Here is a 15,150-nt window from a genome sequence, read left to right as displayed (position 1 = left end):
GGTCTTCTACCTTTAAATTTAGACTTTTCTTACTTGTTTTGTACTGTATTAAAAAAAAAGGCCACTTAACAGGAACAGGTACATCTTGGGTTTCTGAGCATATTCAGTAAAAGGCAGTGTAATTGTTCTGTTTCAGAAGCCTTCAGATCCTGTGTCTGCAAAAACTACTGAGGATGAAGTGGCCCCTCATGCCAGAACTTGTGTTGTGCACCATTCAGCTCCATCAGCTGAGTCTTCAGTGAGTAGTCTTAGCTGGAGCTAAAGCAAAACTCAGCGCTTCATTTATGCAATGGTACAACCTATTGTCAAGATGCTTATTTCAATATTGCATATTCTTCCTCCTTAGAGGTGAGGCACAAAGGCTGAGTGCTTTCCAAAAGTATCAAGTCAAGCACAAACTGAACAGGGAAGGTCAGTGACCCTCTTAATAGAGGAAGGCAGACTGACAGTTTTTGTGGTCTACTCTAGCTCTTGATGCTCTAAAAGGGATGCTCTTTGTCAATGTAATAGGTCTGCAGGAAAACACAAATTCTGCAAAAAAATGCTAACTGACTGTCCTACTGAATATTTTGAAAGATTGCCTTAATGGCTGATATTCTTGCATCTCCTTAGATTATATCTATACTTCTGTTAAAAACCAAAACAAACAAACACCTGCCCTGTGGAACATTTTAGTTGTAAGTCTTTGGAAGGGAGAAACTTGTTTACAGAACAACCTGTGTCAGAGTTTCCTTATGTCTTGAACTCAGCAGATCCCAAATGTGTGAAGACAGTTAGGTAGTGAACAGTTTTTTAGTCTGCTTCTCAATTTTTACCTTTACTAATGTGTGGCTGGTGGTGGTACTATATGAACTTCAGTGCAGCTGAACTCCAAACTAAGAACTGCTTTTTACTGCATTGATACACTTACAGGTTGGTCACATGGCAGATGAAGCCCTGGAAGCCTTGTCCAGTAGCCTAGGAAAGAGGGAGCCAGATCCAGATGAAGGGAAACCTGCTGTGGACAAAGTTAAGGTATAGAAACAGTCAGACCTCAAAACCAGACTGTTGATGTAATTATCTTCAGGATTACTATATTTTCTCAGGCTAGAAACAACTTAGGGATAATATTTTCACTTTTTTAAAAAAACAAATTTACTTGTAAAACCAGTTGTGTTCTGCTTAGGAAGTACTAGTAGGATTTCAACACAGTGAATACATTTTTTTAACAGTTTTGCCTATTACAGTACAGTAATTCCCTCAGCTTCTGAAAAGTGCATTTACTTAGTGTCTTACTGCTGAACCAAAGCAGAATTAACATGGATATCTGAGGTAGCATACCATATGGTTCTTTTTCAAAGGGAACAAAATATATGATGAGTTGTTTAAGCTAGGAATGATGCAAAAGAATTTGGGGTTTGTCACTGATCTTGTCATTTTAACAGAGACCCTTAAGTAAGTCACTGAAGTAAGTGTAGTCTGTCTAAGGCAATGCTGTTCATAGCAACAGTCTGAATTGCCCCCATTTGCCACCCCAAACCATGAGCCAGATGGTACTGACTAAAGCCAAAAGTAGAAAGGATAGTGCTTCTGGTGGGCTGGAATGCTATCAAACAAGAGTTCCCAAAGTTGGCTTTACTTGCTCAGTTGTCATCTTCCAACATAACATGTATGGGGAAGTCAGCTACCAATTTCTCTGTTGCGCCTTCCATTCAGTGCAGGCCAGGTAGCTGTTGAGTGGATTAAAAAAAAAAGTCAAGAATTAAAAGGCTTGGAAGGGTAATGCTATTCTGTTATTGGTCAGTGCATCTCTTTACTTAACTCTGTTGTTCTTCATTGAAATATGTAGAGATGCTTCTGACACACAGATGAAGAAACAGCCAGAGAAATGAAGGCCTTCTCAAGAGAAAAGGCTCTCATCTAATTTGATGAAATTTTTGTCTGGTACTTGGATTGGACCAGAAAGACTAATTTGAATCAGTAGACTTGAAGACTTTGAAAGCTTGCTCATTTGCATTTATGTTGGGTTGTAGTTATTTGTTTGTCTGAATACTGTTTTTATTTTGCCTGCACAGGAGACAAACGAACAGGAACAACGCAAAAAACTGGGTGAAGATGAAGAAACAATTCCTCCAGATTACAGATTAACAGAAGAAAAAGTAATTTATTTAATGTGCTTAGTCTTACTTCCCTTTCATTCCTCAGAATATGTGGATGAAACTGAAATGCCATTTCATTTTGAAACGTTGATGTTTAGTTCACCCATTTTTATAGTATATAAACATTCTGGTTGTAGTTTCTGAATATCTGTTATCTGTCATTAGATGCATACGTAGGCACAGAAGTGGCTTAGATGTAAGTATTAGTGAATGATTTTGGCTAAGATTAGTGCACTGGAATCTCTCGTTAGCTTTTAGTATTTTAGAATTTAATAAATTGTAATTGGTCAAAGCTCTTAAAAAACCCGCAGTGCTTCAGGGTGGTGTTTTATACAAACATCACCACACAACTCATTTGACATAAATGGAATGCTTAGGTATAGCCAAGACTTGCACAACACTTGCCATTGTGAAAAGATACGACCTTTCTGGACTTTGCATCCAGGACTATTGTTAACAATCTGGAAGTTGGGATTTTTTATTTATTATGTTACTTCCATGGAGATTGGAACACGAAGGAGGGAAGCTCAGGATCTCACACTGAATCACTTTTCAGCACTCAGATGTTTTTAAATTATAGTATTTTAAAATTTTCTTTGAGTAACACCTTGAATAACAGCAGTAGATGTTAGAGGTTACTAGATAGATCATTCTCTTGTGTTATACTGTCATTCAGTGAATGCTCTCAGAGTGCTCCCGTGTTGTGTGGTCATTTAAGGACTACTTGGTTTAATGTAAGGGGATTTTTCTTTTATAGGATAAAGATGGAAAACCACTCTTACCAAAACCAGAAGAAAAAACCCAGGTAAAAACATGAATATTCTTATAAATATTCATTAATTAATTACTTACCCTAATGTCAGTAAGGTTTCCCAGTCTTCAGTTTAAAAGTGGAGATAGATTGTGTTATCTGCTCAATTCTTAATATATGAAAAGGCTTAAAAGCCTCTTATTTTCTTTCTTTTTAATGATAGCCTATGAGTGAAAATGAACTTTCAGCAGGTTTGACAGAAGGATTTTCCTGTTCTCCACCATCTTCACCATTACCTGCACCGACTGTAATCAAGGTGTGTATGTTTGATTTCTGAAAATCTGTTTTATTTTCAAATTGTTTCAATAATCTTGATATTTTGTTTCATTTAAAGATTATGTAAACTTTTAAAAGTAGAATTCAGTAACTCAAATTTTGAATTTTTTTTTCAATAAATTAATAGGAGAGCGGGACTAATAATAAAAAAATCAGATAAGTTAGCTGCTGTATCTTTTTTACCTTTTGCTTGCATAAGTAACGCTGTGCAGTTGAGAATTTTACAAGTGTCACTTGGGAATATAGATGGGCTTGGTAGAATTTAGCTCCTCTGAAGGACATTAAACCTGTCTGACTTAAGCTATGCCAGGGTTTAACCCAGTAGTTGAGATGGAAGATTGAACTTGAACAAACTGAGGTGCAAAACAGTTGCATAGTGCTTCCCAGGAAGAGGTTTCAGTATGAAATAAGTAGAGCTTCTAAGAAAAATGGAAGTCCTAGAAATACACGGTATCGGCATTGCATTTTAGATGCATGGAATTTGATGCATATTTTTTTCTCAGTCCTTGGTTAGTAATGAGGCTGTGTCTTGTTTCAGAAAATCAAGAAAGATGAAACACCTGCAGATTCCTTGGATGTTATTGCTGCTGCTACAGTTCCTTCAGTGTGCTCAGCAGCTCCTCTAGCCTCTCCCTCAGTGAGAACTTTTTCTGTGGATCCTTACCTCCAACTAAGAACTGGCTAACGGGGAGTTTTTAGGTTTGGGCCCCTAGCTGAACCACACCTTTCTTTTCCTGGTTGTGTAATGAGAACATTTGAAATAATAATAGTATGTCATTACCATAGTGCCAAAGTCATCTGTTAAGCCTATAGAAGGGTTAATGGAGTGAGAGGCAGCACCAAGACCTCCTTTTAATACCAGAACTTCCCTTCCTTGGGTTCAGTGGTAATGTTGCCTGGCTTCTTCTTTCTCCATTTTGATCTGTGCAGTGGGAGCTCCATCTAGTGTCTCCAGACTGATTTGAAAGTTGGATTTGAAGCTCCTCCAAGCTGGGTTTCATTTGGTTTTAAGGGCTTTTTTTCTAATCCGTTCTTGAATAAAACTGATGTGAATTAACAAAAGACCCTACACTGTATGAAGATAAAAATCTTAATAAGTTTGTTTTCAGATTGACACTTCCTTAGTAGCTAATCTGCAGTGATAGTGATACTTGCAAAATGAATAGCAATTACCAAAACCCAGCAATTTCATAGAACTGTTCTCATTAGATCAGTTAATCTTCTGTGTAACAAAAGAAAGCCATTAAAATAAATTCTATAGACTCTCCCTGAAATTATGTTTTCTGTAGGTCTAAATAGTCTGTAATTTTTTTCCCTCCGCTGTCACATAGCATTGTAATTACAAAGGGAGAGCTGATGGTTCATTGTTAACTGAAGTTGACAGTTCATTAGCCAGTACTTATATTAGTTTGATGAATTATATTATTTTTAGTGAAGATTTGCTGTAATGGATGTGTTAATACTTTGTTAGGGCGGAAAGGAGATGGATGAAGCCTTGGATCTCCTGTCTGATTCCCTAGGACAGAGGGAACCCGACCCTGATGATAACAAACCAGTTGTGGATAAAGTAAAGGTAACAAAACACGTTCTGAAGCTTGTGCAGTCTGAGGATAAAAAAAAATAAACCAAGCAAAAAACCTCCCCAGCAACCTCTTGAGATATTTAACTTTGAGATTTATGAGGGGTTTTTTAAATCTATTTAGTAAATTTATAAATTAGTAAATTTAATACTGCAATACTACTTATATACTTGTAGGAGTATATGGCTTTCTGTATTTCAATGTGTATATATATATATATATAAAAAATATATTTCTATGGTTACTAGAAAAAAAACCCCATACTCTTTCAGTTGTCCTACATATCAACCGCTCTTCAATCAGATGTATTACTTGTGTGTTTTGTGAAAAATGTTGAATTTGTATGTTAACTAATTCACTTGGATGCGAGTGTTGAAATATTACAGGAAATTTACAAAATTACAAAGAGAAGACACCTGCAAAATAGTTAGAATAATATCAGTAAAAGGCACTGAAATGAAGTTATTCTAACTATTTTGCAGGTGTCTTCTCTGGTCTCTGTTTCTAAAATTAATTTTGTGGCCTTCTTTTTGTCAAACTTTTGATTTTTATAACCCCACAAATACCAAGTTCATTGATGATCGTGTTCATCAGTCCCATTTTGAACTTGCGTGTTTCTGCTTGTTTTGTCAACATTCAGTCTTTCTTCATATAATTGCATAAAGACTTTTCTGCTAATAAGAAAATAAGACACATTTCTGCATAATAGTAGTAGTAATAGTAAATTGGCAACTGAGATACTTCAGGTAAAGGACATTACTGGGGAAAAAAATGACCAGAAGCTGCCTATGAATAAATGTAGGCTGGAACCTAGAAGGAGATTCTAATCTCAGACCAGGCTCTTGTGTGGAGGTTGTTGGCTGCCTTCAAAACAGATTTGTATAGCCTGGGTAGTGTTGTCCCTTGCCATAGCAAGGGGGTTTACGCCTGATGTACAAGACCTCAGCAGCTCCTGTGCTTCAGTGGAGCTGGAGGAGCCTAGCTTTCTTCATGTATGTTTTTTTACACAGGCACAGAAAATGCCTTTTTATATTCAAAATTTAAAAAAAATAGAAAAAGAAGACATCTTTAAAAATGTCTGCATTGACAAATACAAAAATATTTTTCAGCAATATGTTTTAAAACCTACTTGTATCTAAACAAAGTGTTTTGTTCAGCATGGGTCTGGTGTGTTTGCCAGTAATCAAAGCAGCTTAAATTGAAAGATAAACGTAGCAGAAGGAATGCTTCCCTCCTTGATAGAGTTTTCAGGAGCTTGTGGTGCTCTGCCTTCTAGTTGTGTTGGATTTGAACGTGACTCTGGCTTCTAAGCCTGATGAGATGTGTAGGCTCATCTTGATCAGTCTGGGTGTGAGGTAGAATAGTGCCCTAGGTTCTACTAAAGGTACTGGCCTTCACAAGGAAGACATTGAAGGAACATCGGTTTAGTGTTAAAGTTACAGTGTATGGATAAGGTTCAATGTGGAAGTATGGAATGTTCCTTCTAGTCATACTGTTGTAAAGCAGAACTGAAAGTTGACATAACTTCATGTTTACGTTATGATGCTGCAGTGTATATATATGTTTAACTTACTAAATGTGTACACCTACTGAGAGCTAGTAATTTTTAGATTTTTAGGCATGAAACACACTTCATAATGAAATAAGTTTGGGGTTTTTTTCTGGTGGTTTTAAAATTCTGAAATAAAAAAAGGCATCTGTCCTAAGTTAGTGAGCACTCTGACTTACAGTTTCCTAATATTTCTAATACAAGTATTTAAGCTGTTGAAAAAATTTCTTTCAGGAAGAGGCTAAATCTGAACACAGAGATAAACTTGGAGAAAGAGATGATACTATTCCACCTGACTATCAAAAACTTCTGGAATCAGGCGAGCAGGTAAGGAAAAGCTTTTTTAGTCTGTATTTGCAACACTAGAAATTTCACGTATGAGCCAGTCTGTCTACTTCAGAATTACGAGGAGAGCAGGGAAGCTTAATAAGTGAGTAAGTGTGTCTACAATATATATGTATTAAGGTTAAACATGTAAATATCCTATACTTAGAGTAGCTATGTATAGGCTTGCATGCATTTAATTAAAAAAAAAAAAAGAAAAAAAAAAGAATTAGGTGGATTTTTTCAGGTGGACAAATAAATCACTTTGAAGCATCCAGTAGCGATCAATGTCCTGGAGATTCAGCAGTGTAGATGCCAGTTACAGTGGCTCAGTGTTTTGGGCACTCCAGAAGATCAGGTGAACAAATAGGCTGTCTTCTCTTAAACACCTTGAATTTATAGTCTGCTTTTAAACAGGAGGTACTTGTAAACTGTGAGTAATAATGCTTATTCATTCCAACTCTTTATGTTCCACGTTGGGGGACAAAGTGTATGTACAGGTACTTTTACATTGGTGGTATACCTAAAGCCCTGTAAAACTGCCATTTGCCTGGAGCACATGACTGTTCTGACAGCGATTTGATCTTTTGTGGCTCAGGAAGCTGTTTTTCCAGGCATAGAAAGATGCTATCACAGATGTAGTCAAAGTAACAGACCATGAAAAGATGTCGTGAACTGACATTGAGTACACAGCGTGAGAAGTCAGTTCAGAATGGTGCAACTTCCTTGTTAATCTGTAAACTCCCAATGTCATACATAAGTGCTTGTATCCTAAAACTAATCTGACCAGTTCAAAATGAGAATATAATCTTTCTTCTTTGCAAGGGTAAACCAGAAAAGCCAACAGCAAAGGATGATGTCAAACACAAAGGAAAAAAGGTAACATTTATGATATATTTGGTTTGTGTTTGTTTCATGCTGTGTGCTCTGATAGTTTTTTTTTTTCCTAAGTAGTGTCACTGTAGGCTCGAGGCATGATTCATTGCAAATGCTTATAAATGCTGTTGAATGCAGTAGGTAATAGTAACAGTGTTGACAGTGTGGCCTCTTTCTGTGAAGAGTAACTCTTCACAATAAATACAGTTTTTATGCAACAACTACACTGTGAATGATCAGGTCCAGTATTCAAGAAAGTTGTATATCTTGGAAACCTCAGACAGACATCTCTGTTCTAACATACATGTAGAGCTCCGGTATGTTTTTTCTTAAGAAAGGGGTAATTAAAGTAGACATAAATTCCTGAAACATTAGTTTAACTTGTGGGAAGTATTGCATATTGTGTGACTTCAGAATTAAAATCATTGCAGAAGCCTACAGATGATTCTGTAGCTATCGATGTCCTCTCAGGTGACTTTGTTACTTGTGCAAAAGCTTCTGCTGCCCCAAAGCGCTCAAAGATAGGAAAATAACTTGCAAAATAAAGTTTTTTACTACTCTATGAAAATTCCTCACTTTTGTTTGCAATAGCTCAGTTTAGACGTGGCGTTAGCCAGTTCTGAGGATGCTGTGCGGATGTAGTGATTGTCTTACCACTGTACTGGAAATTTGATGCGTCTTGCTATGTACTAATACTTAGAAGAAGGAGGGGGTTTGCTATTTAGAGTCTTCTAGAGAGACAGGACAGGCTTGGAGAAGTAAGTTGAGCAGGGAATTGTGGTAACAGTTTTCGTACAGATTAGAGTGTCCAAAAACTGTAAAGGCAAAGAAATCTTTCTTCAGTGGTTGCATGCACTACCTAGCAATAGTTGCAGGCTGGAACTGAGAAGCAGTTCAAGAGGGTTTTGCAGAGAGGAGCGCTAGGAGTAGAAAAAGGTTTTAGATGTGTTGGGGAAAATAGCAAAGCTGACAAGAAGAAGAAAGAATTGACTGGAGAGGTAATGAGAAATGGACTGTTGATTATTTGACATGTAATCTTGAACACAGCTGACAAACAGCTGTCACACTTCCCCCAGCAAAGTGCTGCACATGCGAGGCTATTTGAAATGAACTAGCAGTGGAGACTGCATAAATCTGGAGGTCACCAAGTTGAAGAGGGTGTTTGAGAAAGTATGGTGCTAGAAAAGAGCATTAAGAAGGGGACTGAGATTTGGCCACATGTGAGAAAAATCACTGTCGGACGTGCTTTCTGCTTGCCCTTAACCTGGTGTTTGGTACCTTGAGCTTGGGTGGAGGGAGAGGTCTTGTGTGGCTTTTGAGATACATGCCACTACAGAGACCTTACATGCTTCCTCAGCAGAGGAGCCCAAGGGCACTCTGGGGCAGCTGGTGGGATATCGGTGTGAAAATCATGAACTCCTTTTGTTTTCTACAAGTGCTCAAGCTAGTTAAGAACCTGTAACTCCCTGTTGTTAGCAAATGGCTTGCATGTGCCATGCAGAAAGGAGGCTTAGTATTAACTACATTCATGTGCGAGGCCAAGTGCAAGGTCCTGCCCCTGGGTCAGGCAGCCCCCGGTACCAGTACAGGCTGGGGGTGAAGGGGTTGCGGGCAGCCCTGCCCAGAAGGACTTGTGGGTGCTGGGGGATGAACAGCTGAACATGAGCCGGCAACGTGCGCTCGCAGCCCAGAAAGCCAACCGTGTCCTGGGCTGCATCACCAGCAGCAAGACTGGCAGGTCAAGGAGGGGGGTTCTGCTGCTCTACTCTGCTCTGGTGAGACCCCCGCTGCAGCGCTGCATCCAGCTCTGGGGTCCTCAGCACAGGAAAGACATGGACCTGTTGGAGCATGTCCAGAGGAGGCCACACAAGTGGTCAGGAGGAGGGAACAGCTCTGCTATGAGGACAGGCTGAGACAGTTGGGGTTGTTCAGCCTGGAGAAGAAAAGGCTCAGAGGAGACCTTAAAGCAGCCTTTCAGAACTTAAAGGGGGCTTAAAGAAAGATGGGGACAGACTTTTCAGTAGGGCCAGTAGTGATAGAAGGGGTATTTGTTTTAAACTAAAGAAAGGTAGATTCAGACTAGATATAGCGAAGACATATTTTACAATGGTGGTGGTGAAACACTGGCACAGGTTCCCCAGAGAGATTGGTGGTAGATGCCCCATAGAATCATGGAACGGGTTGAGTTGGAAGGGACCTTAAAGACAACCTGCCTGCCATGGGCAGGGGCACCTTCCACTAGCCCAAGATGCTCAAAGCCCCATCCAAACTGACCCTGAAACACTTCCATGTTTCCCAGGATGGGGGGGATTTTTCCCAGGATGTTTCATATCCCTGGAAACATTCATGGTCAGGTTGGATGGGGCTCTGAGCAACCTGGTCTAGCGGAAGGTGTCCCTGCTTAGTACAGGGAGTTGGATTAGATGGCCTTGAAAGGTCCCTTCCAACCCAAACCATCCTGTGGTTCTGTGATGTGACATGTCCTATCCTATGCCCTGGGTCCCTCACCTGCAGGCAGAGGGAATGGTACACATCTGTTTGAATGGTGAATAGTTTTGCACTCAGCTGGGTAAAGCAGCTGCCGTTGTCTCATCTGGAACTGACTTCTGCCAGCCTGTCCCTGCCCTTCTCCTGCAGTAGTGACCTGCCCGCTTCCTGCAAAGGTCTTTGCCAAACCAGTCTATTACAAGTCAAAAAATAAATCCCCTGGACAGTCACAGTTGTGAAAAAATAACCAGTTCCCAAATGAAATTCTGCGTTAGCTTCCTTAAGCTTATACTACAAGGCACCCAGTTATCAAAAGTGAATTACAATTTTGTCCATCCTTAAAATGTTGATTGTAATTATTTATGCTTTTATGCTCTGTTTGTTCCTCTCCTGGGGGGCAGAGAAGAAGCAGCTTTGAAACTGAAGTTCAAATCAGATGTAATTCCTGGGAGGAAACAGCTGTGTTTCCAAATAGCTCTCCTGACCACTGCAGTGCTTCCCCAGTGCTTACCCTGACACCGAATCCGCAAATGGCGTAAGACAAGTTATTGGTGTTTTAAGTGCTGTTTTTACTTGGTTATGAGCTTTGGAATTAAATTTTCCAATACAACATCATTACTTTGTAGTAAATACAAAAATTGCCCGTATATACCAGCTTTCTTACCTGTATATGGTTTCTGGTGCCCTAGTCTCCCCAGTATGAGAAAAAGCTCCAGATTCCAACTTGCTGTGGACTAAGGCCAGTAATTACAGGCACATGTCCTGCTTGGAGTTCTCTCCCACCTCAGCAATCACATCTAGAAAAAAAAATATGTTACAGCAGTTGTCAAAAGTAGGAGCTGTCAGTTCTCTGTCCTTTATAACTGTACTCACTGTTTTTTCTTTGGAGTGTAGGAGAAAAGTGAGAAGGAAGCCATCAGCACGAAACCAACCCCAAAGAGTAAAGGAAAAACCAAAGACCCTAAAACGGTAGAAACATATGTATTATAATACAGATAGTCATGGTAACCAAACACTATAAACATGAAAGATGAGAAACCGCATTTTGATTTCATATTACATGGGTATTACTTTGGGGAGAATGTGGCGTCAATAGGTTGAACTTGATCCATTTGTGTAAGCACGTACATAGGAGAAAAGCACCAGTCTATTTCAAGGGAAATTTTCAGTAAATGGCAGCTGAAATATGTTTCTTTCAGAGAGAGTGTGGTCTTCTACAGGGGGCTCAGTGCATGCTCCACAGGCTTCTCCTTCCTGTATTTGCTGACCTAAGAGTCACATTTCATATGCCTACAGCAGCCTCGGGATCCCCATCACTTCTCTCTTTGCTTGACGGTTTCAAGTAACAGCATTCTAAGAGTGATTAGAATGTACTTCTTCAACCACATGTCTTTTTCTCAAGTTACTATTAACTTATTTTAAAAAAGGAATGGAAACCTACATACATTTATAAATAAGTATGCAGAATGAATCTGGTGGGAAAAGGAAGGCAGTTTCTATTTGTAAAAAAACCCGAAAGGTTGCTTGGCTTTTATCATCCAGAAATACAGAAAATGGCTTTAGGTGAGGGTGAGACTTCCCCATCACATTGTTTTCTCACAGGATACATCCAGTAGATGCCTGGATCAGATGGTGACATCTGCTCTGAAAATTTTGTGTGCCCTGTTTCAACTGATGGGGTTTTTCTTCATTATGAAATTGCCATACATGCTTTTTGTGTAACAACAGCACTGTCTTAAGAGTTTTCGATGTAAAACTGGGGATGTGTGTCTTTTAACTTCTCTCCAGAAGGATTTATTCATTAGTGTTTGAGTTGTGACTGGATCACTAGCACAGGTAAAAGGCATTTGAGAAATAGGGTATGAAAGAAGTCAGCCACAGCCCTCTTTATCTGAAGCAAAGAAAGTGATGGTGGAAAAATGAAAATACATATACACAACAGAAGTTAAAATACTGTTGCTAAACTTTCTGTATTTCAAATGCAGATCATATTTATGTCTGAACTGTGACCTCTGAGGAGTATCTGTCACTATTTTATTTCAAATTTTAGCTTAGTTCACAGTTTCTTATTATCTCTTGCTTCTCTTGCTCTTTAGGGGAAGGGACAGTCCTCCAGCAGCAAATCTGAGAAGCAGAAAACGAAATAAACATTAACATCACTGGGTGAGTTTTCTTCCTCCCTATTCTTTGAACTACCTCAAAGACAACTCATGCTAGTGCTATTAAAGCTGAGTTTTGGTGATTTGTCTTTTAACTGAACCAAGACATGGTTAGAGATGCTGTTAGACACACCACTTGGAATGACTTTGAACGTCAGTGTTCCTAGGCAGAAAGGACCGCCTTTTTTTTTTTTTTTTTTTTTTTTTTTTTTTGGTAACACCCTTTGTCTGTACAGTTTGTATAGGATTTCTTCATGTAGCTAAATTCTTTCAGGTTCATGTAACGGAAGATTCCAAGGCATGACATACTGCTTCCCTAGTAAGACCTTTTTACAGAGCAATGAAGACCAAGCACATCTCAACTGTTTTTATCTTTAGAACAGTGAGTTTATATCATTATTTCTGCACCAGGCTAATTTTGGAGCAGCGTCCAGAACAGATACAGAAAGCCCCACAGCTAAGCTGGCAGGTATAGCAGGTTTCAGTGTTCTGCTCTCAGCTTTCCTGGCACAAACACAGCCTGGTTCTGTACACGTGTTCCACTGCCACCATGTACTTCTTTGTACTTGGCTCGATCACATGCTTAATGTCAGAGTAAATAATTGAAGTCTTTCGTTGTCATCATGGAAGTATCCATGTCACTACACTTTGGTGCTTGGTCCAAGTGCTTCAGGCTGGAGGGTTTCCTGGGGTGTTGGAGGAGAGAGGCAAGGGCACATCCAGTGCTGGGCTCTGTCCACCCACATGCCAGCCAGGAGGGTCCAGGTTCTGTCATTCTAAACAACCTGTAGAGGATCCTCTCTTCTCTGACCGCCAAGGCGGTCCTGGCTCCTCTGAGGCCATGAGTAACGGTGTGCAGTGAAATCCCCTGTGAAGATTTGGCAGCTGGCTTCAAATGGACAAGACAGAGATGCATCGTTACCCTGCATCTGCAGTGGGCTTCTACCCTTACTGCGGTGTTGCTTTCAAACAGTAGCAAATGCCTTGTAGTATTAGGTCTTCCAGGATTTCTTTCTGTCACTATAGACTCAGGTTTGCAATCATTCTTCCCAGATGTGAGTTTTTTTCCAAGTTAAAGAAGATAAACACTCTTAACTGTTTTACTTTCTCTTCCCCTCAGGATCTTGGCATCTTTCTGTTGGTGGATAATTATTCTTGACGAACAAAAGCTGATGCAAAAAGCATGTGGTTATTCTGGGTGGGTTTTGTACAGTGGTACTTGCTGGACTTTGTTCATATTTTTTTTTCTCCAGTAGTAGACTAAGGTAGCTTTTCTTCTTTTTCCATAGCCATTCATTTTATTATACTCATATACTTAGATTTTTATGTCATTTTCTTTAGTTTTCAAAGAGAAAGAATGCTTTATATTTGCAAGAAACTATTTCATAAATCAACAGCAATGCCAAAAAAAAATTCTAAAAATTTTTAAAATCTAAAAAAAAAAAAAAAATTAAAAAAAATTCTGCAGACTTTTGCACATAATCACATAGTGCCTGTAAATCTCAAACGATTTTTTTATGTGCTAGCATTTTTAACATTGCATTAAGTATTCTGGAATATAATGAGCTTTAGTTATCCTCAGCCCGCTTCAGCCTGGCTGTGCAGCTTTTCTCAAGCCAGTTCCTGATGATGACACCATAGGTAAGCTGTGGGTAGCTAAAGAATGAAAAACTGGGGATTAACTGCTTCAAGTACATCTAGTAGTAGAATAGGTATTTTAGATACTGCCTTAACTGTAGTTAACACACCAGATAAGGATTTTAGTGGGTTTGTTTTATTTCCAGTCCTATCTGTCCTGTTACATTGTTAATGCAGGAGTCTCCTGGCCTGAACAGATACAAATCCTAGGGTAATAACCACAGGGTTACCATCACAGAAGAGGAGATAAAGAAGGCACATGAGCCTTAGCAGAGGTCAGAGAAGTTCCGGTCAACAGGCAGACTTTCTTACTTTATTTTGCACTGTTTCTAGTCCTTGCTTCTGTTCCTTGCACTCCAGAAGGGAACGCAGAAATAGGGCAGAAATCAATGCTGCAAGGACCAATGTCGCATTCACCTGCTCTCCAAGAGAACAGGCAAGAGCAGGCACCTCTCGTTAGTCTGCTGCAGACGGGGCTGTCGCAACAGAGGTGTGCCAAGTGCCTCAGTGTGTTTTCGTCTGTCTTCATAACCTGCAGAAACATCTTTTTGCACATCCTTAGACATGTACTGCTTCACCATTAGCTTGCTGGGGAAGGACATACCAGTGTTTGTACCGATGCCAAAATCTTCTAGTATGTAGCCTTGCAGACAGAGACAGCCTGGAGATTTAAGTTGGGGATATTTAGACTTTTGACTGTATTCTGTAGTCTGTACTCAGAACCTCTGTTCACACTAATAAAAGTTTTTATGAGTGCATGATGATGATAGTAACTTTTCATTCATGGTTGCTGTTATCTGAATAGCTACTGTAAGACAAAAGAAATTCTAGAAATAATTAAAAAAACCCAGACATTGTCATATTAAAACCGAATGTGTTTAAAAAATACACTTGCAAAATACATCAGTGATGCTTCATGAAGGCCCTCACAATCTGATCAAGATGCAACTACAGTTTTTTCCCCTTTCCTTTGGTTTTCAAAGCTGTATTGCAGTTAACTAGGACCAAATTGAACCTGTGGACTTCCATTGTGTAGGGAAGCAGTTAAACAGTAAGCACAAAAGTTTTCAGAAAGGAAGCAATTATTTTGCTGAAAAATTCCAGTTAGAACTTCTGTTGAAAAGCATAATACACAGATGATTAACAGTCATCAGAAGAAACACTGTGTTTTCATGAAGCAGGTGAACCCTGCCCAACATCCCTGTACTCATCCGGATTCTCTCTGGGCATGCCTCTGGTTTTGTGAGCACACTGCCGTCACAGAACCGAGTCTGAAGTGTTTATTAGCATCAGCTCATACAGTTCTATCAAT

General features: G+C 39.4%; 1 protein-coding gene across 12 annotated transcripts in view; it reads left to right on the top strand.

The window, feature by feature from the left end:
• CAST (calpastatin) overlaps positions 1-14,599 on the top strand; it is a 60,987-nt gene extending 46,388 nt beyond the window's left edge. For 8 of the 12 annotated variants that reach the window (XM_055698930.1, XM_055698929.1, XM_055698932.1 and 5 more), the window contains 13 exons: positions 137-238; positions 913-1,014; positions 2,055-2,138; positions 2,896-2,943; positions 3,113-3,205; positions 3,764-3,862; positions 4,697-4,798; positions 6,589-6,681; positions 7,504-7,557; positions 10,443-10,576; positions 10,936-11,010; positions 12,138-12,204; positions 13,321-14,599. In XM_055698930.1, coding sequence (XP_055554905.1) covers positions 137-238; positions 913-1,014; positions 2,055-2,138; positions 2,896-2,943; positions 3,113-3,205; positions 3,764-3,862; positions 4,697-4,798; positions 6,589-6,681; positions 7,504-7,557; positions 10,443-10,576; positions 10,936-11,010; positions 12,138-12,195 — 1,044 coding nt within the window. In that variant the 3' untranslated portion in view covers positions 12,196-12,204; positions 13,321-14,599. The remainder of the gene's footprint in view (positions 1-136; positions 239-912; positions 1,015-2,054; positions 2,139-2,895; positions 2,944-3,112; positions 3,206-3,763; positions 3,863-4,696; positions 4,799-6,588; positions 6,682-7,503; positions 7,558-10,442; positions 10,577-10,935; positions 11,011-12,137; positions 12,205-13,320) is intronic. The other 4 variants (XM_055698934.1, XM_055698933.1, XM_055698936.1 and 1 more) reach the window with 2 other exon arrangements.
• The last annotated feature ends 551 nt before the right edge of the window (positions 14,600-15,150 follow it).

Source organism: Falco cherrug, chromosome Z, assembly GCF_023634085.1.
Source record: "Falco cherrug isolate bFalChe1 chromosome Z, bFalChe1.pri, whole genome shotgun sequence".
Lineage (NCBI taxonomy): Eukaryota > Metazoa > Chordata > Aves > Falconiformes > Falconidae > Falco > Falco cherrug.
The sequence above is the reverse complement of the archived record's forward strand: the minus strand, read 5'-3'. Positions and strand labels throughout refer to the sequence as shown.